Below are 27,868 nucleotides of genomic sequence, written 5' to 3' on the forward strand. Positions count from 1 at the left end.
TGCTAAATATTTATATTCAAAGAATAAACAAAAATAAACACATAATTTAACATTTTTCAATAGTTTTCTCTGTTTTTTGTTTGTTTTCATTTCATTTCATTTGTTTTTTTTTTTTATCATAAGAAACGAGATAACAATAAAATATTTTTCCAAGTTTTTCCATAATTTTGTTTTGTTTCTTTGTTTCTCTAAAAAGTGTCCCCTCTTCAAACACAAAAAAAAGAGTTATTGAGTGTACAGCAGCGAATGGCACCTGTAGTTTTCTTTATTAATTCTCATTATTCCCCTTTTATAGACGACTAGCAAATGACGATCAGTAAACCGAACAGAAAATAGTTGGTGCAATATTTACTGGACGAATAAAACATTTTACACACTGATCGACCGGAAAATGGGTCATTCCTTCATTGACATAAGCGGTTAAACTCATTTCCCGCGGGCCTATTGAGGTCAATAAATTACGTTCTTGTTTGGAACTTTGTATTTCGCCTTGTGTGGTTGCATCCATCGCCTTCTGCTCGAGCTGCAAACGTCACACTGGACACAATAAAAAGTTCCAAACAAGAACGTAATCTACTATTCCAATCAAATCAGTAAATCCATTTACCAAAGTTTAGTTTAAATAAATTCATCTCGTTGGTATACAAAATCTGTTACGTCATTCGGAGCCGTTTATAATTGGTCTACACTAGGCATATTACTGGTAAATTCATTTACCGAATTCACTGGCATTTACCAAATTTTATGGAAATTAAGCGAAAATTTAGCAAAAAATTCACAGAAATTTAACGAAAATTAAATTCGGTAAAATTGCAGTGAAAATCAAAGTCGGTAAATTTCAGTGAAAATCAAAGTCGGTAAATTTCAGTGAATTCCGATAAATTTCAGTAAATTCGGCAAATGAATTTACCAGTAACACAGCCCTGATCTACGATCTCTGGTACTTGTACAAACTGATGTCGTTGATGTTGTAAAAATTAGTATAAATGGTGTGGTAAGACAGTTAACGGGATAATAGATGGATGGTTCGGTTAAATAAACAACGAAAATATTAAAAAAAAAAAACAAACATCAATTTTACAGTGTACAGAGGAGTCGTCAGGATTTTTTTCAATTATTTACCTTTATATTTCATTTTTAGCTTTCGTTTCCTTTTTAGTCCAGGTACTTGTGTAATTACGTGTGCCTTAAGTTCTTTAAGATTTGTCTTTGTTCCATGTTGTGGAACGAAAAGTTGTGGAACAAAAATTTTTCCAGGAAAATGGAAAGAGGTTTTTCCGGCCGGAAAAGCCACTCATATGAAAATCTTCAAAGTCGAATGTCTCCGAAGCAACATCTTTTTGAAAAATTTCTTCTGTTCTGGAAAGTATGAATCATTACCGGAATCATTTCATGGAAAAACGTTTTTTTTTGGAAGAGTCGGAATCGAGTCGGTATTATGGTTCTTCCAAAATGTTTCTCGGAAAATTCATCAATTTTGAAGCCATTTTCCCTGGCCATTTTCAATTTATTTTCCACAAAAATTTGGAGTCATCAGAGGTCAGTTCCTTAAAAGAGGTGACGTTTTCATGCTCCACTGTCTTCTCTATCCCAGAACTATAGAATTGATTGCAGGGAATTCGGACGAATTTTATTATCGGTGGTTCAGATAATAGCAGAGCAATAAGAAAAATCTAGGAGGTTCTTCCATAAAATATCGATAATGAGCTTTACTTTCCAGAACAGAAGAAATTTTTCAAAAAGATATTGCATTTTCGGAGATGTTCGACTTTGATGGTGTTCATATGAGTGGCTTTTCCCGCCGGAAAAACGATTTTCCATTTTCCTGAAAGAAATTTTGTTCAACAATTTTTCGTGGCAAACAACATGGAACAGAGAAAAAGGCGCACGGAGCCTTTTTTTTGGACATAAGTACCTGGACTATTTTTTATATTTTACGGCGTGAATTTACTTTATGTTCCGCCCTCTGTCCCGTCTATTTTCATTATCTTCTTCTCATTTTAACTTTACACTTTCCATAAATTTTACCATTAAAACTTGTTGTTTCCTTTGATTAACTCCATTTTTTATCAACAAAAAATTTTTTGTTTTGTTTTTTGTTGCATTTAATATTCTATATTATATTTACGATTTACGATTTTATTGGGTGTTTGGGCATAGCACGGTAGCACATGTTTTTGGGAAACAGAATTTTCATTTTGTTTTCTATTCAATTTTTATTACTTTAAATATATTCTTCGTGTATATGAAGTAGGTATTGTTGTTTTTCGCGTTTGAATTGATTTTTCCATTTTTATTAAATCCGTCATTTGATTTTAATGTTTTTTTTTGTTTTTTGTATTAATTTCGTCAGGTGACAAACTTATATTTTTCGTATTAAATGTGTGTTATATTTGCCTGTGTGGCGAGTGAACAAAAGAAAAGTATTGTATCCACGTTGCATTATTTATCCCCTGTTCCTCTCGATGTTGGCTTCCTTAAAACTGATTTACATTGGGTGGAGTCGTTAGGTACTCATCGGCTCGTTTGTGCTCCATCAAGGCTCGTACTGTGCCAGTGTCCTCAACTAAATCAGATTTGCGACGCATCAACGGTTTATCTTTATTACGAATGTTACGTATCTGAAAAACAAAGTGGAAACAATCGGACAATGCATTAGAGACGAAGTTCACGTTCTACGTAATGTTGTTGAGAAATGAAAAATTTTGTTTTCCGAAATTAAGAGCAATGGACGCTTTGCAAATTTGTAGTCTACAATCGGGCGGAAAAATATTCGTTTTTTGATGATTTCTCTGAACCAAATTTTGTTGTTGTTTTACTATCCATTAAAGCAAGCAAATTTACTTTTAAAACAAAAATTGGTTTTTGTTAGTCATACCTTAATCCACTTGGAGAAACCTTTGTAGTTTGTGTAAATTTATGTAATCTGAAAAGGTTTCTCCAATTGGTATAAGTTATCATCCACAAACCAATTTTTTATTTAAATATAACTTTGCGCGCTTTGATGGTTTTAATTTTTCAGAAAAAGATTTTGCTTCAGAGAAATCATCAAAAAAACTAGTATTTTTCCGCCTAAATATAGACTACAAATTCGCTCTTAAGAGTCAATTCGTCAAAACTTCGAACATGAACTATGGAATCGGCATTCAAGCCAACGGATCCAAACCAGCTATATAGCTCAAACGAATCGTCGTTCCATTCTGACAATTTCGTGGAACAATTTTTTACTCTAAAAAAATTTGTTGGGATGACATGGCTCTTAGAAAAATTTTCTCAGGAGTTGTTGCGAAAATCGTTTTTTATCAATAGCTCCAACATGCAAGATGTGAATAATGTCAAATTGTGTGCGATTATGAAGGTCGATAAGGAGAATATTGTTGACCAACAAATGCCGCTGTCCTGCCCACCCAGCTGCCACATCAAGTGAAAAACCTCGAAAAAACTGAAATTTTTGAAGGGCTCTGGGCTGGGGACATAATTAGCAGGAAGCTCTGACCTAGAGTTTTGTAGCTTACTTCACGCCCTATCCATTGACACCCCACACCATCATACCCACCGTCACAGATAGAAATGGAGTTGAATTTTCACACCCATCAAATTCTGGCAAATGGTCGAACTTTGACGTTCTCCAAATAACGTTTTTTCGAGCGACTTTATCAAAATTGTATTTTATTTAGTTGTACTAGATGATAAATAGTAAAACTAACGTGATATCGCCAAAAGACGTGTCCTAGATTCTTTTGTAAAGGACAGACTGACGAAATGAACCATCTAATAATTGTGGTTTGTTTCTTCGTGTCCTCTACAAAAACAATCTGGTACACGTCTTTTGGCGCTATCACGTTAGTTTTACTATTTATCATCTAGTACAACTAAATAAAATACAATTTTGATAAAGTCGCTCGAAAAAACGTTATTTGGAGAACGTCAAAGTTCGACCATTTGCCAGAATTTGATGGGTGTGAAAATTCAACTCCATTTCTATCTGTGACGGTGGGTATGATGGTGTGGGGTGTCAATGGATAGGGCGTGAAGTAAGCTACAAAACTCTAGGTCAGAGCTTCCTGCTAATTATGTCCCCAGCCCAGAGCCCTTCAAAAATTTCAGTTTTTTCGAGGTTTTTCACTTGATGTGGCAGCTGGGTGGGTAGGTCATCGGCATTTGTTGGTCAAGAATATTCTCCTTATCGACCTTTATAAACACACACAATTTGACATTATTCACATCTCGCATGTTGGAGCTATTGATAAAAAACGATTTTCGCGACAACTCCTGAGAAAAATGTTCCAAGAGCCATGTCAGTCCAACAAATTTTTTTTGAAAAAAAAGTTGTTCCACGAAATTGTCAGAATGGAACGACGATTCGTTTGAGCTATAGCTCGTTTGGATCGCCGTCGGCTTGAATCCCGACTGTTCGTAGTTTTTGCGAATTGACTCTTTAAATGTTTTTTTTTAATGTTAAGCATGGAGCGCACTACGCGTGAACCGTGTTCAATTTTTCATCGGAAACGGAAGCAAAACGGAATGAAAATGGAAAACATTTTCGTAAACGGAGATCATGCGATTCGTGCTCAAAATATGAAATGATATGGGCTACGAGTCACTGTTGGGACGTTACCGTTTTGATGAAACAAAATACCAATTTGCGTACAATTGAGTAAGTTGTTTTGTTTACTGCACCCCACCGAAAATGGGGTGTTATTACATTATTGTGGTGACGGGACATATCTGCCGTGTGATTATAGTCACACGAGAAGATTGATCGAATAAGCGGTCATTATCATTCAGAGATAATATCACCCTCTGGGCGATAGTACAGTCCCGAAATTAACACGGTTGGCAAAATAAAAAAGTTCAAAACAAGGACGTAATCTGATATTAAGTCATCAGGCCATCGCTGAATTATCACAGTCCAACGAGTTTCTAAAGTCATTAACAATTTGTTGTTATTGTTGAAATACGTGCATGGTTACCGTGACCCATGCAAGGCTTTTTATAAAAAGAAAAGAAAACTTTTGAATACTTTTTCGCCACTTTTAGGAGCATTCAGCATTAAAACTCTTAATAATGAGCCTTGGGTCCCCTGATCATAAAAGTAACGTTCTAAACGTTTTCTGAGTACTCAAAATTCCCCTGTTTTAGTTTCGTGTCACAGTTGGTTGACCTAAAATAGGGCGGTTCATTTAATTCAATGGTAACAAGAATTTTATGTAACAAAAGTGTTGGAGTCTATTGCAGGACAGGAATCAGAATTTTTTTAGGAATTAAGAGGAAATTTTTCAGAATCTTATTAATTTCAGAATTAACCCTGTTGGACAAGACCATTTTTTACTTAGAATAATTGCTACAACGCTACGGCACGCTAAACTCAGCATGTAATAGTACACTGGATGGTGTAAACGTAATTCGCCAGAGGCAAAAAAAAAACCGAAGCAACTTGCTCAAAATACACAAGTGCGTTTGCGAGTGTCACAAAATTGTTTCCCAATTTATGAATTACGTATCAGCATCCAATGCAATCCAGTTTATTGCCGGCCCCATGCGAAAGTTGTTCTTTCACAAAGGCATGCAATGAAATAGTTTATCGAAAAACGTCACGGATGCATCAATAATTTTTGCAGCACCCCGCGACTGTGAGTCATTACATGCATGACACAAGGACGAAAATGTTGAAAAGCCCGTTTTTCGCGTGAAGTTTGTTGACTGGAGGCTAGGCCGAGGTCAATAATCATGCTGAAACGTGACTTATCATTTTTCGTTCCAATTTGCGTGCAATATTTTACATGCTGAGGGCACCGGCAAAGATGATTCACTGATGAAATGAACGGTTTTCGGTGCAATATGCTCTGCAAACCTTCCCTAAATATCTATTCATTTTGAAGGTTTCTCTACTTTCCCTATTCAGATTTGCGGTTCGATATCAAAATATTTGTTGAATCAAACTGACTCCAAAATACACAGCAGGAAGTTAGTCACAAAATAAAATCTATTGAATGTGTTAAAGGATCGATCATCCATAAGCAATCATTCATAAATGACATCCCCTTTTTTCAGCGCTCACAGCAGATTTAAATCGTTCATGTCTCGATAAATATGCAGTCAAGTGTTCAACCCTTAAATAATTGGAGGGGGAAACACCATTAGACTCTCTAGAACACATATTTAGCGAGTTATTAATGAGTTAAATCTGCTGGGAGCACTGAAAAAAGCTGACGTCATTTATGGATGATCTCTAGATTGCATTCACCTAGAACGGTACATAGGTTCTCACTATCCAAATCGATACGGAATTTACGGATATTTGCCAGGCGGAATTGAACAATGGATTGGATATTAGCAACGAACTGTCAGCAATTAAAGAAAAATGTTTTCCCGGATGGAGATGCGGGAAAATAGGAAAAGTTGGAAAATACGCAGTTTGGCTTGCTATCTCGCCTGTTGTTCAGACCCGAATTTCTGTTTCGTCTCGTCAATACCTTTCATTTGATGCATCGCACACCGTTTTTCAGCGAAAACATCCAGAGATATGCTAGAAAAACTAGTGAAAAACTGGCAAAACAAAATTTCCACTTCGAGAACTGGACTACAAACTTCATTCGTTGTTTTGAAGCACTTCCCGTTGAGTCGGGAAAACGTGAATATGCTAGAAAGTTAGTTGGACACGCAAAACAGCGGTAAACAATAGGGTGGATCGTATTTTCATTTTGTTTTTATTTTAAAAGGCCTGGCCCCAGGCTGTACTCAGAATTGACCAAGGAATCCGAAACAGCAAAAAATTTTTTTTTTAAATTCATTTTTCCCTTGCCTCTAGGCTGATTTTTGATTTTTGGTGTAGTAGCATGAAATTGCACACAATGTTGACAGATATCTCGGGCAGTTGGGAACAGAAGACATTGCTGCTAACTGTAGTGAATAGCTGAGGAGTCCAGCTATGAAATACCATAAGAACGTTGTTTCTCTTCGCCTTCAATCGGGCAGGGTAACTCTGTCAGTGTTCCCAACTAAGACTTTTCGACCAAAAATTTCAACTTTATTTGCAAACAAAATCGACAAATGACGGCATAATACATCGTGTGAGGTATGTCTGAACAGGTAATCTCATAGAGAATCCATTGCAGAGAAGTTTTTTGATAACAAGTTGAAAAAACTCACAGGACCTTTGTTTTTGAAGCCAAAAGTTGGCAATTTTTTGGTAGAATGAAAATGTCAAATGAACAAAAATCGACGAATTTACGTTTATTTGCTCAGAAAATTGTTATTTAGGGTGAATAGGTATAAAACTATCAATTTCACCAGATTAGAACCTTTTAATTTGCATTTTTTGTTCATTTGACATTTTCATTCTACCAAAAAATTGCCAACTTTTGGCTTCAAAAACAAAGCTCCAATGAGTTTTTTCAACTTGTTACCAAAAAACTTCTCTGCAATGGATTCTCTATTAGATTACCTGTTCAGACATACCTCACACGATGTATTATGTCGTCATTTGTCGATTTTGTTTGCAAATAAAGTTGAAAATTTTGGTCGAAAAGTCTTAGTTGGGAACACTGACAGAGTTACCCTGCCCGATTGAAGGCGAAGAGAAACAACGTTCTTATGGTATTTCATAGCTGGACTCCTCAGCTATTCACTACAGTTAGCAGCAATGTCTTCTGTTCCCAACTGCCCGAGATATCTGTCAACATTGTGTGCAATTTCATGCTACTACACCAAAAATCAAAAATCAGCCTAGAGGCAAGGGAAAAATGAATTTAAAAATTTTTTTTTGCTGTTTCGGATTCCTTGGTCAATTCTGAGTACAGCCTGGGGCCAGGCCTTTTAAAATAAAAACAAAATGAAAATACGACCCACCCTAGTAAACAATGTAAAAGTCAATAAAAAATTGTAAGCTGGGTGTCAAAACAGCCAGCGTTTCCGACTGTTTCCTGCTGTTTTTCGACGGGAAACTGGCAAGTACGCCGACTGTTTTGAAACCCAACATTTCTGAAAAATATGAATTTTACGTTGTTTACCTCTGTTTTGCGTGCCCACCTAATTTTTTAGCGTAATCACGCTGTCGCGACTCAACGGGAATGGCTTCAAAACAGCGACGGAATTTTGGAGTCAAGTTCCCGAAACAGAGATTTTGTTTTGACAGTTTTTCACCAGTTTTTTCAGCATATCTTTGTATGTAGCAAAACTGCATATTTTCCTACTTTTCCTGTTTTCCCGCATCTCCAAAGCTTTTATTTCTATTAATGGCAGGCAATGATAAAATCGGAACAAAATTGTGAGAGAGAGAAAAAAAAAACGGCATGCAAAAGACGACATCACCCACCACACTCTCAGAACGGATAATTACGTTAATTGAATGGCATTGAATATCATTTATTCGGTTCAATTTCAGACTCTTTTTCAGGCTCTGAGTTCGGTAATTTTTTACCTAAGTCCTGCAATTAAAGAAATTATCAAATTATGCACATTGAACGTTCCGGACGAGTGTGCTGCCACCTTACAATTTGTTTGCTGAAGCACATCGTAAATGAGACGGATAAATAATTTTTAAATAAGAAAAAAGTCGGTACTCACTTCACCAGACTCTTGAACGAGCCTCTCATATGACAAGTCATTGTCCGGCAACTGACTAAATTCGTCATCTCTTTTAACCGCCAAATTCAAATTCGAAAATTGACCGACCACTTTCGACCATTCCGGATTATTTCTAGCTAGCGATTCGACTTGTTGCCACAGCACTTCCCGTTGAGACAATTTTTGATCTTCCCTTCATTTCAATGATTTTTGAGAGGAAATTCAGTTTAGTCCGGCAACTCTTGAGCTATATATTTGATCCATACTCACAATTGCTGTTCCTCCTTGAAATTACTTATGCATTCGTTGAACAACGTGTGATTCATTTCCATGAACAGCTTCAGCGCATTGTATATCAATCCGTGTATCGTCTTGTTCCAATGCGTTATCGAATTCCGGTACAGTGACGGCATCATGATCGGCAGTATAACTTGCGAATTTTCTTGTATCAATGACATAATGTACTCATTGTTCCAGTAGTAGAGTGCACGTTCGGCCACTTGAAAATGTGGACTGGACACGCATTTTGATATTTGCCGGAACAGTAGTTCCATGACCTTTTGAAATTCGGCCGGTTCGATGACGTCCAATATCTCTTCCAATTCGTTCAGAAACATCACTTCTTTGGGACTGTGCGTTTTCGGCCAGAACTTTAGCAGACTCTTGATGACCGGTTCGGTTAGACTTGCATCTTTTTCCAAAAATTGAACTAAAAATGAACGAACGAATAGAGTCAGTAAAATTAGACGAAAATCGTCGAGTGAAAAAGTGGATCTAAAAATGTTTGAAATAAAGGATTGGATTGCCGGATCTGTCCTTCGTTTCTTCGTTGAAAATTTAGTTGACTCACCTATGCAGTATGCCAACTGAGGATGATACACCGACAGACTTTTGACCTTGTGCAGTGGAAGCAAAACTTTTAGTAGAAATTGTTTGTGTTCCTCTTTGAGAGGCAATGCGAAACCATTTATGATACTGCCCAGAATTTCTAACAACTCTGCAATACCATTATGATGCTCTGTCTCATAAATGAATCTGGAAAAGAAGACGAACATTCAATGCATCAATTGATGCTGTGGATGCAGCAGCGGTCGATCGCAACACTCACCTATAAAATACATTGTTAATTTGTTTCCTAATAAAAGCGCGTAGCCCCAAAAATTTGCCGTAAATTCGATGTAGAACCGTTTTCAGGAAGTCTCTTTCTCGCGGATCTTCCGAATCGAATAGATCCAACAGTTGTAAAATAAATTGGTGGTCAATGTAGCGTTTGGCAATGTTCGCCTGAAAATCGGGTGACTCTAGGAATCGTAAGCACAGATCGTAAACCATTTGCAGATGCGGCCACGACGCCTCAAGTGTTGGTTCATCCTCTTCCGGATCGAATTCGGCACCATTCGGATTGGATGACGGGGGTAACGTTCGGAACAAATTCACGGAGAACTAGAAGAGACAGGAGATACCGTTGACGTTATGCCCCGTTGAGAATTTCAAATTGGCACTTCAAATCAATTTACCATATTTATAGCTTCTGGATAGATGGCCTCAGTGAGAACACCTGATTGGTTGCTCAACAAATCATTCATTTCGTGCAAAGCGGTTCGTTTAACTTCTTTCCATTTGAGGTCACTTAGCGGTTCGGAAAAATCGAATAGAACACAGCACTGACGCAATTTTTGTATAAAAAGCTCCTCACGCTCGGCGGCTGATGTTTCTGTAAATTAAGCAATACATCGACATAAGCTTTCGGTCAATATACCATGTGTGACATACTATGTCACTGACATAGCTGCAAATCATTAGAATCTGAATGAGGGGAGAACGACCGAGGACTCATCAAAATGTACTTATGCTGAAAATCTAGACCTCAATTTTTACATTTACTAACAACACATGCATTGTGTACACTGTAACAGGCACAGGCTCAGTTCTTGCTTAAGACTTTCGTCGAGTAAAATTTTCATAGTTCTCCACTATTTGAACAAAATACATTTTTTGGTGCATTTTGGTATAAAAGCGTGAATTTTTTACCATTGATAAATATGCATTTGGGTATTCCAAAGCGATTAGAAGACTTTGAAAAAGTTACCTCTAGCGCCATCTACATCCGGTTGAAGTTTTTGATGCAGAGGTAACTTCGATGAATTTCTGACCGAATTTGGCTCTCGTTTGAGCCCAATCTGACCTGTGTAGCTTCGATTGCCGCTACACAGAAATTCATCGAAATTGCCTCTGCATCTAACACTTCAACCGGATGTAGATGGCGCTAGAGGTCACTTTTTCAAAGTCTCCTAATCGTTTTGGAATCCCCAAATGCATATTTATCAATATGGTAAGAAATTCACGCTTTTATACCAAAATGCAGCTAGTGAGCCCTACTATAGGGATGGGCACCAAGGGGGTATGAAGATCAACTAGAAAGTCTTCTGACAACCGAAAAAAAACGTAAGAAACAGAATCCTTAAAAAAAATCGAGGGAAATCCTTGAATATTCAGTAAAAACGCTACGGAAAATCCGCAGAAGATTTTCTTTTTATTTATTTGAGAAATTTACGAGTATCTGCCTCTCGAACGTTAATTCATCTGAGATAATTTTGAATCAATTGTCATATCTTATCACCTTATAGAAACGGCTAGTCACCTGCTATTTTATCGACAACGTAAACTAGAATAAGCGATGGATAGTGTTGCTGTCTTCTATAGCTGAATGTATGATGAAAATATTGTGAAGTAATAGATTTTGTATAAAACACTAGGAGATACGTTACACAAACAAAGTGTCAGATTTAATGATAAGGTTGCCGATTTTCATCACTCTCGAATAAACCACAAGAAAGCTTTTGCAAATGGTTTATCTCTCAACAAATTCACATTGCTAGAGGCACCAATTACAACTGTCCGTATGCCCTACTAATTATTCGATTAACATTCATCATGTGGCGCGCCCACCACTAAAAACCATTCCCAACAATTCACATAGAATGTATGGAAAATGATGTAACATGTTAACACTGTTGACAATGTTTTGAATAGTTACTTTACACTCATTTGATATTCGAAACATGAACTGATCTGTTTCGTGAGCAAACAAGTCGTTCAGTTGGTATATCTGATCCGAATGCGACGGCGAAGGTGATATATCGCATCTGGCGAATTTAAGTCGTTAGATCAATGGATACAGTCATCAAAAACAGCATAATTCGTGTAATTTTCTAAAATTAATATTTTGCTTTCGAGAGAAGCAACACTATTCACTTTGTACCCAAAAAAGTATTCTCTACCGGTCACTTCTATGGCAATTCTATGGGGTATCATTGTAAAGCTAGGTTAAGCCTCTATCAGGGCATCCACTGATCTCAACATAAACATTCAGGCCTTACAGCCTGACACAATATTTTCGTTATTTTCGAACAACAGTACAGGACATGTAAGATATCTGTGCTTGCCCCGTATCTCCTGGACAATACCTATCCAATGAACCCACACACATAAATGCCGACAGCCTGTAGCGGAAGTAAATCACGGACAAAAAACACCCTTTTTAGACCCGTACGAAGTACTGGGGTCTTATGCGTTTACGCATACGTCCGTAACACGTCGAGTTGGACTCCCTGAGTAAGGGGAAACCTATTGTGGTTGTCTAGAGATGCCAAATCAGTGAAAAAAAAATGTCCGTCTGTCCGTCTGTCCGTCTGCACGATAACTTGAGTAAAACGCATCCGATTTCGAAAATTCTTTTTTTTCCCGTTTGGTAATGTCAAAAGACAGGCTAAGTTCGAAGATGAGTGATTTTGGATCGACCCTTCCCGAGCTGTGGCCCAATAAGTGCTTTACGGTTTTTCGAAGATATCTCCGGACATTCAAACGTTACACTTGTAAGTGATACGTCAAATAAAAGGTATTTAGAATACCGATCGACAAAAAAAAAGTTTATGGAAATCGGATGACCGACTCGTGAGTTAGACCCCTTGGTGTGAAACAGGCACAGGGCGGCAAGCAGTGTTTGCTTGTAGGTCGGCCACATTTCAACATATTTCGTCTGTTTTAGCTTTACTAGATAGGTATTGACCGTACATACCAATCAGGAAAAAAAAAGTTTTTGAAAATATGTTCTCCGGAGCGTGAGCTATGTCTCTTGGAGTGAGCTCTTATCTGGCTACTCGGCCGTACAGTGAACGTGGAGTATTTTGTCAATATCTCGAGTAAATTTTGACTGAATTTCATGAATTTTTTTTTGTTTGAAAGGTATTAACGAATGTAAAGCGTCGGTAAAATTTCCGGTCTTCTAACAAAATGGCTGCCGGTGGCCATATTGGATTTTAATAAAAGTGATATATCTTGGGAAAAATGGTACTTAGAGAGTTTCTGTTAACATGGAAATAATTTGTTATGTGTGTGGGGTGTTTCAGGCATTCCATATATGGACATCTATATATACCTATATATAGCTATATTGAGCTATATACAGGCATATAGAGCTATATAATAGCATATTCATCTGTGAAAATGTTTATTTATAGTAAAATATAGGTAAATATAGCGGTATATGCTGTTTAAATACGAATTTATGAAAGTTGACTTCGTACGGGGCTGTCTATATTGCCTCCGGCAATTTATTTGTATATGCTAACAAGGCAAAGAAAGATAATGTAAGTGATTTCAAAGGGCGAATAGCTTTTCAGTAGAGAATGAAGTAAAAGAAATGAAGAGTTTCACAGTAAAGGCTTTTGATACGAATAGGTGTTTCATACGGGTCGGCGTTAGCTATGTTTGGATTTTTGGTGCAAGTTTTCCAGTCAATAAAATTGACTATTTGGGCCAAGGGCTATCCGGGCATGTAAACAAAGCGTCGCCGAAAAATAGCACCGACGGAGCCTGGTCCACTTTATAAAAAAATCGCTCTCTATTTTCAGATTACGGTGAGCAAATGGCGTTTTGTTGACGATCTCTATCTGATGACAGTTCAGGTGAGAATAATTTTTCCGAACCATCATGGTGGCAAATTTCTATTCAAATCTTTGGTGGAACATAATACGTCCGGCCCGGCAGAAACAATTTCATTTTGTTTTGCTCAAATTATTTACTTTACACAATTTTGCTTAACGAAAAACGTACGACACCCCCACCCATCGATTTTGTCATATTTACTGTCAAAGAATCCAATTATCGGAACTCGTCGCAGTAATTAAAAAGCGATCTGACGAGGTCACATTCAACTTAATCACTGGAAGAACACACCGTAATGCGGATATATTGTAAATATGAACGGTCACATTCGGCCGACACAATTCACAATAAAAAGAAAAGAAAATTGTTGTAACAGAAATATATGCAAACCTCGTAACAATGGTAATGATACAGCTAAACTAGCTGCCGGTGTTATATAAACGTTCCGATCTCTAGCCCGGCCTGATATTACGCCCCATCCAGACACCGGTGATGTGGAATTCACTGATTGATTATTTCGATTAATAATGCCAGCACTGTCACCATTCGCGGCGACATTCGACAAAAATGGATTATTGTTTTTCATTTTGTTCAGCATATTTTGCTTGTGCACGTTTAATGTATTGTTGGCGGACACAGTCGAGGGCATCGGTTCGGCGGAATTGTTAATGTTCGGAAAATTGAATTCTTTTGCAGCCGCTGCCAGTTCCGAGCTACTGTGAAATGACGGTGATTTTGGTATGCCTAGACCAGATGAACTGCTCGTTAGGAGCATAGCACCAACGACCATTGCATCAGAATGCAGTTATATACGTGAGGATCCAGTTTGTTTTCGGTTTGCAATTGATTTTGCTTCAACGGAAGTAGACAGAAAAATGTTTTCTTTTTTATTGCAATTATTTCCCGACCAAGTATGCAATGGGTTGGACGACACGGATATTTTTTATGAAATGTGTCGTATAATTAAAGGAACACACGAGATTTGAAATGTATCTAAATAAAATTGATTTTTTTCTATCACATCAGACTACTGCCGATATATTCACAACATTAACGAAACAGCTATTAAACGGACATTTATTGTTAAAATACACATTGGTTCCTCGTAGGATAGTTTCTATTTTCTTTCGATAAAATGTCTCGTTTATGGGAGAACCCTTTCAACTTATGACTATACAAATTATCACCGTCACTTTGGAAAACTTGATTATCAAAATCACTTTTTGTAAAATGAAAAATGGAATTTTGAGTCTCAGTATGAAAATAGTGAATGAATGTTTTGCATCACGGAAAAACTTTTAATTGATAAAAACGGATGATATGTCGCTTCTTCTGGCCGTGCGAAAAAAAAATAAACGAATTAATGTAAAATATAGATATTGTTGGACACAACCAATGTGTTGCTCCTTCTTCGTTCACTTTAAAATGTGACTGAAAAATCAATAGTGGTGAACAACCGCTGAGTCTTTTCCTTGCGTGTGTGTGTGTATGTGTGTGTGCTATTGGGGAAAACGAAGTGGTTGATAATTTTCTTTTTCGGTGATCTGCTTACTTGTCATATATCAACGCCATATTTGAATGGGAAAATTATAGAGTGGAAGGTCGAAGTGATGTATAGAATACATTTCTATAAAAATGTGCTATTCCATCCCAAGTTTTGTTCGTAGTAAATGTTGCGCATGCACCCACAACAACAACAACTAGGCCCCACCTTTTGGGTGGGTCAGGTCCCTTAACTGCTGATTCTTGTAACGAAAATATCATAAAATGGTCTTGCAGTCTTGCTCAAAGCGGCGCTTTGTCTTGCTTTGTCATAAATTGTTCATCTACCTTCTTCTATTCCTTCATTTTGAAACAAGCGATGCTTAAAGTTGAATTCACTGTCGTCCGTTTTGCCTCCGTTTACGTGACGTTTCTATTAGGGAACGTCAGATTGTCCAACAGAAACGGAATGTCCAACAGAAACGGAAGCACAAATGATTTTTCTTTCTCTATTAGAGAACGTCGGATTGTTCGAACAGAAACGGAATGTCCAACAGAAACGGAATGTCCACCAGAAACGGAAACACAAACGATTCAAAGCTATCTTGTGCCAAAGAAAAATCGTTTGTGTTTCCGTTTCTGTTGGACATTCCGTTTCTGGTGGACATTCCGTTTCTGGTGGACATTCCGTTTCTGTTGGACATTCCGTTTCTGGTGGACATTCCGTTTCTGTTGGACATTCCGTTTCTGTTCGAACAATCTGACGTTCTGTTCGAACAATCTGACGTTCTCTATTAGGAAACGTCAGATTTTCTGAACCGAAAATCCAAGCGAAAAAACAAACGGAAACAACACGTTTGACAGATTCGCTGGAAAATAATTCTGATTGCAAGGATTTTAATCAAGCAAAATGTTATTGTGTAGCGCATGATCTCAGGAGTCCGCGTAAACTAATTGTTTTCTTAATAGGAACAATATATGCCGAGCGATAAACATTGGAAAATTTGATGTTTGTGTTGATTATATCAAAGTCTTATCGCTCGGAAAATATTGGCCTGATGGAGAAAACAATTAGTTTGCCGGACTCCTGAGATCATGCGCTAAACAACGGCATTTTGTTTAATTAAAAGTCGTTGCAGTCAGAATTTAGTTATTTTCCAGTGAATCTATCAAACTTGCCCTTTCGGTTTGCTTTTCCGTTTGTGTTTTCGTTTTGATTTTCTGCTCAGAAAATCTACCGTTCCCTAATGTAAAAGTCACATAAATAATAGAAACGTCACATAAACGTAAACGGAGAGCTAAACGGAAAAACGGACGACTATGAATTTAACATAAGTCTTATTCTCTGCTAAAAGACGCTGTAAAGAGGGGTCTTTAATAAAAATGAGACACGTGTGAGTTACGGTCCTCGCTTCGCTCTGGCCACAAAGTTCACACTCATTGAAATCTTCAGTAAAAATTTCAGCTTGAATTTGCTTCAGCCATTTTTCAGCTGATCCACACATACAATCAAAACTATTTACGTCTTCATTTTACAGTGTTTATCATCCGTATGACCCATGACTTTCAGTCAAATGAACAAGAATGAAAAGAAAATGAACATATGAATATTGGTCCGTGTTGAATCATTTTCTATACCATCCATGTAACGTACGTAAGCATATTTAAACGATGGAAGTTTTAAAAATAGAACTTTGCAGATCAAATATTTAGATGTGAGACGGATTGAAGAAAAGGGATAAATGGACAAAAGACATAGCTTTCTGTGGTTTTAGTTGGTGAACGGAAAAGCCTTGAAGTTAGTTGGCTGGAATGTTGAAGAGAATGACAATTAGTGGCAATTAGATAAAAAGGAATGACGAGTACACAGAATTTACATGTGGCCATTGACGTAATTGAGAATTAAAATATTTCAGTTATGGCAATTGATGAAACATTGTTTATGATTGTATAGGACAGGGTGTCTTATACATGGTATTGAACGTCTGTAAATCGTTAACACACACATGCATACGTTGATTTACTTCGTTTCCATCAATTTTTTTTTTGCATTCAACTCAATGTTTTCCGAAACAGCTCTCTTACAAAAGACATTCACCATATCATGTGACGTGACGATATAAGCGCAGAAAATCTCTCTAGAAATATGAAAAATTATCGCTCGTTCAAAAACGATGTAAACTATTTATCTCTCACCAACGAACAGCCATTCTGTGCGCTATCGACTGGATTCGACTAATCATACGTTTTACAAACGAATAAAGTTTGAAATTTGAAAAAGTTGCTATGTCTTCTGGTTGAGGTTACATTTTGAAAATCTAGCAAAATAATTATAGAATAAAATTTTGGCACTCAACTATTATGGCACAATTTCTCTTGCACAATTGCGATTCTTTTTCATTGCAAAAAAAAAACGAATCAAATTGCTGCTTCGTTACACAATTGCAACATTTCACGTCAATGGGGTAAGATGTTCATTATCTCACCGTATAAGCAATGCTGGTTTGTTGTTGGCAAGTGGGTAATCATTTTCAGTGAAAATGTAAGGCAAGGCCTATTTAAGCAGATTAAATTCCCGAAAATTCTTAAATTCTGGTCTTTCTTAAATATCATTCCGAATGGTAGAGGCTATTTGCACCCGGGTGCAAATAGACATTTAAGGACTATTTGCGCCCAACTCCAACAAAATCGACGCAAATCATGTTTTTTATGTGAATTATTAGAAAAAAGTTACAGTTTGACTTCAGAAACGTAAGCAAATTTTACTTAGAAAGTAACGAAGAAAGTAATACTTGACTAGCCACTTTATTAGGGCCACAACAAAAACTTATGTGTTCGAATCTATTCAACAATATGGTAATAGAAGAATATCCATAGTAGGTGGTGAATGAGTATGTGTCGGCGTGTAAAATGAAAATGAGGCCAATCAGTAAATTGGAAGCTTACAGTGAGACCGACGCGAGTAGGCGGCAAAGCTGAATTAAATAGCCCGTCGTACCTTTCATGCAGGTTTAGTTATTTCGTAAAAGTGAAAGTAGACACTCGACCGATCAATTGGTATCTATGCTACATTTTATTAAGAGAAAAATTAACTGGAATCGTTCCATTAGTCTTTAGAAAAAAATCCATTGGAATTTAGCCTTTTCGTTACGTTTTTTAAAAGGAAAAATCAACCGGAATTTGGCCCTTTGCGTTACATTTTGTAAAAGGGAAAAATCCTCAGGAATTTGGCCTTACACTTTGTAAAAGGTGAAAATCCTCTGGAATTTAGCCTTTTCGTTACGTTTTGTAAAAGGGGAAAATCCTATGGAATTTAGTTTTCCGTAACATTTTGTAAAAGTGAAAATCCACCGGAATCTAGCTTTTTGCGTTACATTTTGTAAAAGCGAAAATGCACAGTAATTTGGCCCTTTGGCGTTACACTTTGTAAAAGGTAAAAATCCTCTGGAATTTAGGCTTTTCATTACGTTTTTAGTCTTTTAAAAGGAAAAATCAACCGGAATTTGGCCTTTTGCGTTACGTTTTGTAAAAGGGAAAAATCCACCGGAATCTAGCTTTTTGCGTTACATTTTGTAAAAGGGAAAATCCTTTTGAATTTGGCCTTTGGCGTTACACTTTGTAAAAGAAAAAAATCCATAGGAATTTAGCCTTTTTGTTACGTTTTTTAAAAGGAAAAATCAACCGGAATTTGGCCCTTTGCGTTACATTTTGTAAAAGGGAAAAATCCTCAGGAATTTGGCCTTACACTTTGTAAAAGGTGAAAATCCTCTGGAATTTAGCCTTTTCGTTACGTTTTGTAAAAGGTGAAAATCCTCAGTAATTTAGCCTTTTCGTTACGTTTTGTAAAAGGGGAAAATCCTATGGAATTTAGTTTTCCGTAACATTTTGTAAAAGGGAAAATGCACAGTAATTTGGCCCTTTGGCGTTACACTTTGTAAAAGGTAAAAATCCTCTGGAATTTAGGCTTTTCATTACGTTTTTAGTCTTTTAAAAGGAAAAATCAACCGGAATTTGGCCTTTTGCGTTACGTTTTGTAAAAGGGAAAAATCCACCGGAATCTAGCTTTTTGCGTTATATTTTGTAAAAGGGAAAATCAACCGGAATTTGGCCCTTTGCGTTACACTTTGTAAAAGAAAAAAATCCTGTGGAATTTAGCCTTTTCGTTACGTTTTTTAAAAGGAAAAATCAACCGGAATTTGGCCCTTTGCGTTACACTTTGTAAAAGGGAAAAATCCTCAGGAATTTGGCCTTACACTTCGTAATAGGTAAAAATCCATTGGAATCGTTCTGTTAGATTTTCTGTCAAATTTTGCAAAGGGAAAAAATTCTCTGGAATTGGGCCTTTTCGTTACGTTTTGTAAAAGGGAACTAAAATCTCGACCGATCAATTAGCGTATGTTAAAAGAAAAAAGAGTATAGTGAAAGTCCAACAGAGTATAATCCTTATTCGTAGAAGAAAGATCCCAAATAATAGCGCACAATAGAGTATTAGTAATAAATTTTCTGAGCTTCAAAGAAGTATTTTCGTTTGTTTAAAGCCACACTTCAAAACTGACTTGTTTTTCCAGTGAAACGGTAACGTTTTTCTTATAATTTCCATAACAGAAGCGTGATTTCCGTTGGAGTTGGGTACAAATAGTCTTTATGTGTCTATTTGCACCCGGGAGCCGATTCCGAATGTAATCTTATCTCAACGGAACGGAGGCACTATTGTAAAATACGAGAAACAGATAAAACTTGACCGAAAATTTTAAAATTGAAATAGGCCCTGTTTTAAGCAGTTTTTTTCAGAAAGGCGGTAGCGGAGCGAGCGATAATTTTTTTGAATGCCTTTCGGATGAATGAAAATGTATCATGGGCGCGCGTTAGCATAGCGCCCGTGACGCAAGTCCTATAACTAGAAAAAATTTCAAAAAAATTTTTTTGTCGTAGACTGCAGAACCATATATACAGCAAATATTGAAGTTCTACAATTCAAAGACAAATGACTCCATTAAAAAAAACTAGGCGTCCGTACGAGTTCAACGAGCTATCACACGTTAAAATTTGGCCACGCAAAAAATCTTCCAAGAAGCCCCATTTCCATACATTTTGGTCAATTTCAGTACTTTAAACGAAATGAAAAAATCCTACGTTACTTTGTTAGTCCGTCCGTCCGTCCGTCCGTGTTTCCTATCTTCTAAAGTCTTCTTTAGATTTTGTTGAAATTTTGGGAGTAGATTCTAGTCGTCATTCTAAGACATTCCAGAAAAAAAAATTGGGGGGAACCGGCCTCGTTTCGGAGCTAGGGCTCCTCGAAGTTCCCATATAGGCCCCATATAAGAACACATTTAAGTGTGTGTGTGTGTATGGGTATAGTAGAACAAAATTTTTCAAAATTTTTAAATTTTTCAAAATTTTTCAATTTTTTAATTTTTCAAAATTTTTCAATTTTTTAAAATTTTTCAAATTTTTTAAATTTTTCAAAATTTTTAAATTTTTTAAAATTTTTCAATTTTTTTAAATTTTTCAAATTTTTCAAATCTTTTAAATTTTTTAAAGTCGAAGCATTACAATTTGATCGATTCTATTCATTTTCAAATTATTGTAGTTTTTCAAGAAATCATTTCGAAAACATTACAGTATAAAAGCTTACACATGCGCATTAGAGCTGTTTACTCGCGGTATACCTGCGGGTAATCCGTTCAAATGCACGTGTCTAAGCTTTTATACTGTAATGTTTTCGAAATGATTTCTTCGAAAACTACAATTATTTAAAAATGAATTAAATGAGTAGAATCGATCAAATTATAATGCTCCGACTTTAAAATTTTAAAATTTTTTTAATTTTGTAAATTTTTTAAATTTTTAAAAAAATTTTCAATTTTTTTCAATTTTTTTCTACTAATTCTTCCAAAAGAACTGATATCAGTCAAAAACACTCAAAAGAGTAAAAGTGACGCAAGTCCCTGTGCATACTTCCAAAACAACTGATATCGCTGGAGGTGACGCATTCTGCGCTTGTACGCAAAAACTGTAACAGCAACAATTTGACCAAAGAAATTCTAGAAACAAAATTTTACCAAAAAAATTTTGCGTCACAAGTGGCAGATGTTGTAGTGAAAGTGAAAGTGAAAGTGAAAGTACTTTTAAGAAATTTTTTAAAATAGGCAAGAATATGTCCTAATACGTCCAAACCATCTGCCACTTTGTGACGCAAATTTTTTTTGGTAATCTAGTCTTTCAATCAATTATCGATCTCGATTGCAAGGACCGATTTTCCGGATTCCGGTCATTACCCGATTTTCAGTTTTTCCGATTTCAAGTAATTCCCGATTTCCGGTCTTTTACCGATTTCTAGTCAAATTCAACATTTCCGGTCATTTTACGATTTCTAGTCAAGTTCCCATTTCCGATCAATGCCCGATTTCTGGTCATTTCCGATTTCTGGTAATTTCCCGATTTCCGGTCATTTCCCGATTTCCGGTCATTTCCAGATTTCCGGTCATTTCCAGATTTCAAGTCAAATTCTCAATTTTTGGTCATCTCCCGATTCCTAATCATTTTCCGATTTCTTGTCAATTTCCCGCTTCTTTTCAACTTTTCATCATTTCATTTGGGATAATTTACCAGTATCCGGTTTTTCGGCAAAAAAATTTCCCGATATCCTGGATACCATAGATACACATTATTTGCACACAGGCAACAGGATGTTCTTTTCGGACGAATATTTATGTTGTACCACAAATAAAAAGGTTGAAAATGATCAGAATGAATATAACTCCACAAATTTCATATTAGAACTAAGATTGTGTGCGGCAAAAAAAACCAACAAATGGTTCACAAATTCAACACACACGATCCCCACGAAATAAAGAAGAGACCGTAGATTAAAATGCAACAATGTAGGCCGTTGTAGTTTTCCAAAAGCCCATCAATCAAACAAAGAAGAGAGAATAAATTAACTTAACTCATCAGCGCATAAGTGTACATTATTTGCAAATACAAACAGATCATACGATCGAATGTAGTCGTCAACTTTTAATAAATAATTTTCGTCGAATTGTTTTAATAAAAATAATTGTGAAAAGTAAATGAACGAACCATTTCATGCAGGTACAATATTCGCTAAACGTATCTACTACATTTTTGCAAGGCTAGTGATGTTGAAAAAAATTGTGAACATAGGCACCGATCATCAGCAAGCTTTTACAGCTATCACAAAAAAGATAAATTTACGCTACAATTGCGCTACAGAGGAAAGTACCGTAAGAAAAATTTTAAACAAAAGATTTTCTGAAGCCGCATCTAAGCTTTTCATACAAAGCCGATCGTCGTTGAATTTATCTTTTTTGGTATATCTGTACAGACAAAAAAGATAAATTCAACGACGATCGGCTTTGTATGAAAAGCTTAGATGCGGCTTCAGAAAATCTTTTGTTTTAAATTTTTCTTACGGTACTTTCCTCTGTAGCGCAATTGCAGCGTAAATTTATCTTTTTTGTGATAGCTGTACGCGTACAACGGTATGTTATTCGTTAAAAATGGTCGGATGTATAGGTTTGTTCCAAGTATAACTGTAAGCACGAACTTTGACAAACCGAACAACGACGCCTTGGAACAAACCTATTTTCTCTCAATGATCTAAGTCAACGTTTACAATTAAGTGTAGCGTCAAAATGTTTTGATAAATCAGATTTTTCACTAAGCAACACAGTGAGTGAGATAGGAGACGGGGTTGCCTTAAAATAAGTTTCCTATCATCAATTAAACTGTTGTGACGAATTTAGCTTCAAAAGTAGATATTTCAAAGCTTAAAGAAACCATAAAAGGCAAATAAATGTTTTCCGTAACAAAGCCGAGTCGGATTTTATTGGTGAAACAATTGCTTAAAAAAAAACTAGTCGAAATTCTTCAATTCGCTTACAACATTATTGGTCTGTTCCAATGTTATTTCAGCTGTCAAAACGTCATCCACAGAAACATAACCAAAAAATTATTGTTGACGAAATGATCGTAAAAGGGAATGTGTTAACTTTCAACAGAAAATAGATTTGGTTGTAACAGTTTCACCAACCCTGCGAAAACTGAGCAGTTTATGAAAATTTCGTTAAACTGTTTACTTTTCTCAGAACTGGTCAAACGACTACAACAATCAAAACTAATTTTTATTTAAAGCTATACCACATTCATGGTCGTTATTGCGATCGTATACATTTTTCAAAAAGTATTCTGATGAAAAGGTATCATCAAAAAGGAAGTACGAAACATGCTAAACAGGCTAAAATTGTAGCTAAGCACCGATGCCTCTTAACGAAAAATTTCTGATCTTTATAGCTCTTTTCGCATTGTCACACTTTTCGCACTTGTGTTTGACATTTTATGGGATTACGAAAAGAGCTGAAAACAAAAGAAATTTTTCCTTACATTTACATTGCTATCTAAATCAGCAGTAAACAACTGTAGACTGTTGAAAGAGAATGTCAAAAACAGTTTGCCCCACTTGAATAATTTTCTTCTTTCTCTCTTTTCCGCTATTTTAATACTCTATAGAAGGTTATGATCGGAGCAAGACGACAGAATACCAGTTAATTATAGCTTGCCTGAAGGGTTTTGTCCATTTACCAGTTTATAATAATTGGCCTTGGGGTATCTGTCAAAATATTTCTTTCTCTTTCATCATAACATTCTATTGTGTTAATGGAGAACAAAGACCAGTTAACTGATCCTGGTATCCTGGTATCAAAAATTTATGAATAAAAAAATGAATTAAGAGCTCAGCTCAGTTTAAATTAACCTGGGATTTCTCTCATTTTGACGTTTGACCACAAGATCAGCTGAAGTAAACTCGTCAGAAATCGCTCTACTTTGCCACTCTATTAACGATATTTTCAAATGAAAGCTGATATCTTCTACGTGCTACGGAGACACCAACATTTATCATTTCTCGAGACTTTCTTCTTCACCAAAAATCATGTTCAAATAAGTGAAGATTTGAAGATGCATTGATCAAAAAATGAAGTAATAGATCCGATAGTAAAACTGCTGATACGGTTGCCGTCTTGTGGAAGGTTTCAAACATTTCCTAATGTTTTCTAGTAGACCAACCGATACGTGTCCTTATACGATATTTTTAAAAAATTAACTAAAATCAAACTGATGAAAATGTCGCATAAAACGTTCATTCATTTTCTGGATTCAACAAGGTCTAGAACATAATAGCGGTGCTTGATGGAGGGATCGTTTAGGACGTTGTAAATTCGAATCTAGGAATGACGCAAACTCTTACAGATCTCTGGAGATGATAGTGTTAGTACGTCTGTTCGTGTACTCGATATCATGAGTAAATATCTGGTTTTGATAATGAGATGTCGAAAAAACGAAATATTTTGCAGCATCTTCAACAACCAAGATCACGATGAAGTAAAGGATCGTACCATTTTAAACAAAACTGATTTAAAACTGACTTCGAAGACAGCAGCTGCCTTGGAAAGGGACATCCATAGACAGAATGATTCAAAGTGGCAGAAACTTATCCGCATGCTTACAGAAACGTGACTATCATCACATAGAGATCCCTCAGAGATACCCAGGCCTGGACAGATTTGTGCCACAGACGGGGACACTTGCGACGCAAGATTCAATGTGCTTCATGATCCAGTAACAAATCATCCCGGCCTGCCAGTCATTATCGACACTAAATGATGTGGAGCCACAATAGGCCCACAGAGTTTCGAAGAGTTATTGAACTAAAAGATCTCGGTAAAATCGGAATGGCAGAGAAGACAAAATCTTGTCAGCCCGATCGTAGTGGACGAGTTTGCAAACTTTTATTTGTGGGATACTTTGGGGTATTTTGATAATTACTCAGACAGATAATGAAATGCATTGTGCACTCGCAATTTAGTTAAAGGCCTAAATTCTTTGAAAATTCACCACCTTTCCTATGTGGAACATCGAGACGGAGAACACGGTAAAATGCATTTTTCTTACAGATATTGGATTCCTAAGAATTTCATGCGACTTACCAGATAATTTCGGCAATATAGTAAGTTCTTGATTTTTGGATACATTAAAGCGTGAACTGTTTTGGCGTTTTTCCTTCTTATTGATTAACAGGCCCGTCGAGTTGCCACTTTTTGCAATGACTGTCGCTGGTGGTGGTGTATTAGATCGAACTTTTGATTTCTAAAAAAAAAAAATTGAAAGAAAACATCGAATTAAATATTGAGCCGATAACAGAATGAAGGAAGAAGAAGAAAAAACCAACAAAATGATGAGCACAAAAAAGCTGAGAACATCATTATCGTTTGTAAAGACATTAAGCCAATAATAACGTTTCATATACACACGTATACAACACAGTATATACTATATACAATATACAATCATCACACGTTCAGATGTCCATAATGAAACATTTTATAACAATTGTTATCTTTATGGAATCGAATAGAATCGGATTTGTATTTTGTTCAAATGAAAAATGTTTGAGAAATTTACATAAAACTTGTCGAATAGCGTTAACCAATTGAGAACCCATTATAATCATCTAACTGTAATCGAACATATAATCATTGTGTGTTCTCTCTCGGACATAAATTATTAAGTTCATCAAAAATTAAAAGCTGGAAATTATTGAGTCTGGGTGCTATATTGTACAAATACATACCGCCAGTAATATAATCCATCTACGTATCGCGGCGTTTGATTATTTTTGATAAAAATAAATATTTTAAATAATAAATTCTATTAGCGCAACGAGTACACCGATAAAATGTGTTACGTATGGGTATAGATAGATGATACAGATACACTGGGTGTAATACTACTTATATACATACTTTGATCTTTATAGTATTTAAATCATCGGTGTAATAAGCTTGCAAATTATAGCGTAATGTTCGTTGTAGAGAGATTACATACACAACTATCACCGTGTAGTCCCATTGTAATTGATTCCTACATTTCATAATAGTTTTAAACCTCGTTTTTAAATGACAACACCCAAAAGAAAAGAAAAAAACGAAACGAAATGATTTGAAGAAAGAAAAAAAAAACCGAAGAAATAAATAAAACCAAATTCTGTGTTGAATTATATAACCTTGGCAATAACTGCCTCTTATAATATATAATAATCTTTAAATAAACAAAACATTTTTTCACTTGGTTTGGTTATGTGATCACTCTTCTTTTTCCTTCTTTCTTTCATTCAACATCCACTCTACATTTTGTTTGCGAAAATGCGATTTGCACAAAATGAAAAGAATGGGGCAAACCATTTAAATTCTTTCGGAATGTCTAAAAAATGTTTTGCCCCTTCGTGCAAAATGTTTGAAAAAATGTTTTCGTATCATATACGGAGTCGCATAAAACACCAACTCTACAATGCTGTTAATGTGATTCACTGACAAGTTTAATTTTTGTACAAACCTCAGCATCGCCACCATCGCCATTATTCAATGAATGATCCATGTTTTTAGGTTGTAATTATCTTTGTTTATGTATAGATCTCCTAGCTAACTAAAGTTCTCCCTTGACGTTTAAACGTTTAAACAACCGATTTTTTTTTTTGATTTGCCTTCGGTGGAATTATGTATTATGAAATTACGCACGCATTCACTGACGAATTATAAATCCCAAATCGTGGACAAATTGCATTTATTTTCTACAAAGAAAATCGGAACATTTTTCTTAAACAATTTTTCTTCTTTCGATTGACGTTTTTGCTTCTTTTTTTTTAATGCAATGACATGACTCGTAGATCAACGATCACATACCAAACAAAATTTTTCAGATACATTGCAAAAGGCACTACACAAGAGCCGAGCTGGCAAATGATGGAAAAATTTACATAAAATTTTCGATCAACATTACGTTCAAGCAACACACTGATGTTAAATTATTAAACTGTTTTTATGGTTAAACGAAAACGAAAAAAAAACGGTTGGAATTACAAATGCTTTGATGGTATACTATTTGATTGGGGAGGAATTAAAATAATTAAACATAAGAATTAGTTTTGAAGTGAATTTTTTATGTACTTTTAAGCACTTCTTTCACATTTCGACTGCGGTTTGCACTGTGACGTCATCCCATTTCGATGTCGAATTTATTTTATTGTGGCAAGATGTGAGCGGTTGTAGTCCGGTGACATTCTGTTACATTTTTTACTTGTTTTAAAGATGTGCATAGGACCGAATTTTTACAGAACCTTTTCAAAATATGTTACCAGTGTTTGAAATGCCATATTAGGAGTTGCGTTAATCTACGAAAACTCATACAAATTGAGTGAACAAAACATTTAACGAAACTGAAGTGAAACTATGTTTGAAAGTACCATATCTCTTGTTTAGCATCTCTCTGTGTTCTTTCGGATTAATTTTATTCAAGCCATACCAGCCATACGGCCAGTTGAACTTAACATAAAAAAGGTTTCTTCCAAGGCCGCTTAAAATGTCAATCTTCATCCACAGAGAACAAATTTGTTTGAGTTGCGGTTATGTTTGCTTCTGTGGATGACTGTCGGTTGTTTTCGGCCTGTCAAAATTCGTTTTTACCGTACGATGGAAGAAACCTATACAACTGTGCAGATACAAGGAAATTTGTTGACGTTTAGGTTATGTTCATCTATGTGGATGAAATCGGCTGTGTTCGGCATGTCCAAGGCTGTAAACTTTGGGGAGGTCACGCAGACCGCCATTTTATTAGATACGCGGGAACACACCACGTCTGATGATTTTACATACAAAAAAAAATTCACCACATCGTCATGGCGATGACAATCATCACAGTGGGTGAATTTTTGTATGAAATCCGCAATGATATCATCAAGTGTGGTGTGTAACCCGCGTATCTGTATCTGCGTGACCTACCCAAAGTTTACAGCCTT

At 36.0% G+C, this 27,868-nt stretch overlaps 1 protein-coding gene across 6 annotated transcripts; it reads right to left on the reverse strand.

The window, feature by feature from the left end:
* Nucleotides 1-2,208: 2,208 nt before the first annotated feature.
* LOC119082217 (serine/threonine-protein phosphatase 2A 56 kDa regulatory subunit gamma isoform) lies at nucleotides 2,209-27,075 on the reverse strand. Of its 6 annotated transcripts, none has more exons than XM_037191671.1 (9): nucleotides 26,757-27,072; nucleotides 26,410-26,644; nucleotides 25,005-25,164; nucleotides 10,086-10,282; nucleotides 9,677-10,011; nucleotides 9,419-9,603; nucleotides 8,839-9,277; nucleotides 8,569-8,761; nucleotides 2,209-2,621 (listed from the first exon to the last, which is right to left on the reverse strand). In XM_037191671.1, exons 2-9 carry the CDS (start codon nucleotides 26,449-26,451, stop codon nucleotides 2,478-2,480), a joined length of 1,695 nt encoding a protein of 564 aa, XP_037047566.1. In that variant the 5' UTR covers nucleotides 26,452-26,644; nucleotides 26,757-27,072; the 3' UTR covers nucleotides 2,209-2,477. The 6 variants fall into 6 exon arrangements, with proteins under 6 accessions (XP_037047566.1, XP_037047565.1, XP_037047562.1 ...); XM_037191672.1 differs by adding an exon at nucleotides 8,318-8,429 and having other exon boundaries at nucleotides 2,490-2,621; nucleotides 26,410-27,066; XM_037191670.1 differs by having other exon boundaries at nucleotides 26,410-27,075.
* Between the last annotated feature and the right edge of the window lie 793 nt (nucleotides 27,076-27,868).

Source organism: Bradysia coprophila, unplaced genomic scaffold (assembly GCF_014529535.1).
Source record: "Bradysia coprophila strain Holo2 unplaced genomic scaffold, BU_Bcop_v1 contig_396, whole genome shotgun sequence".
NCBI lineage: Eukaryota > Metazoa > Arthropoda > Insecta > Diptera > Sciaridae > Bradysia > Bradysia coprophila.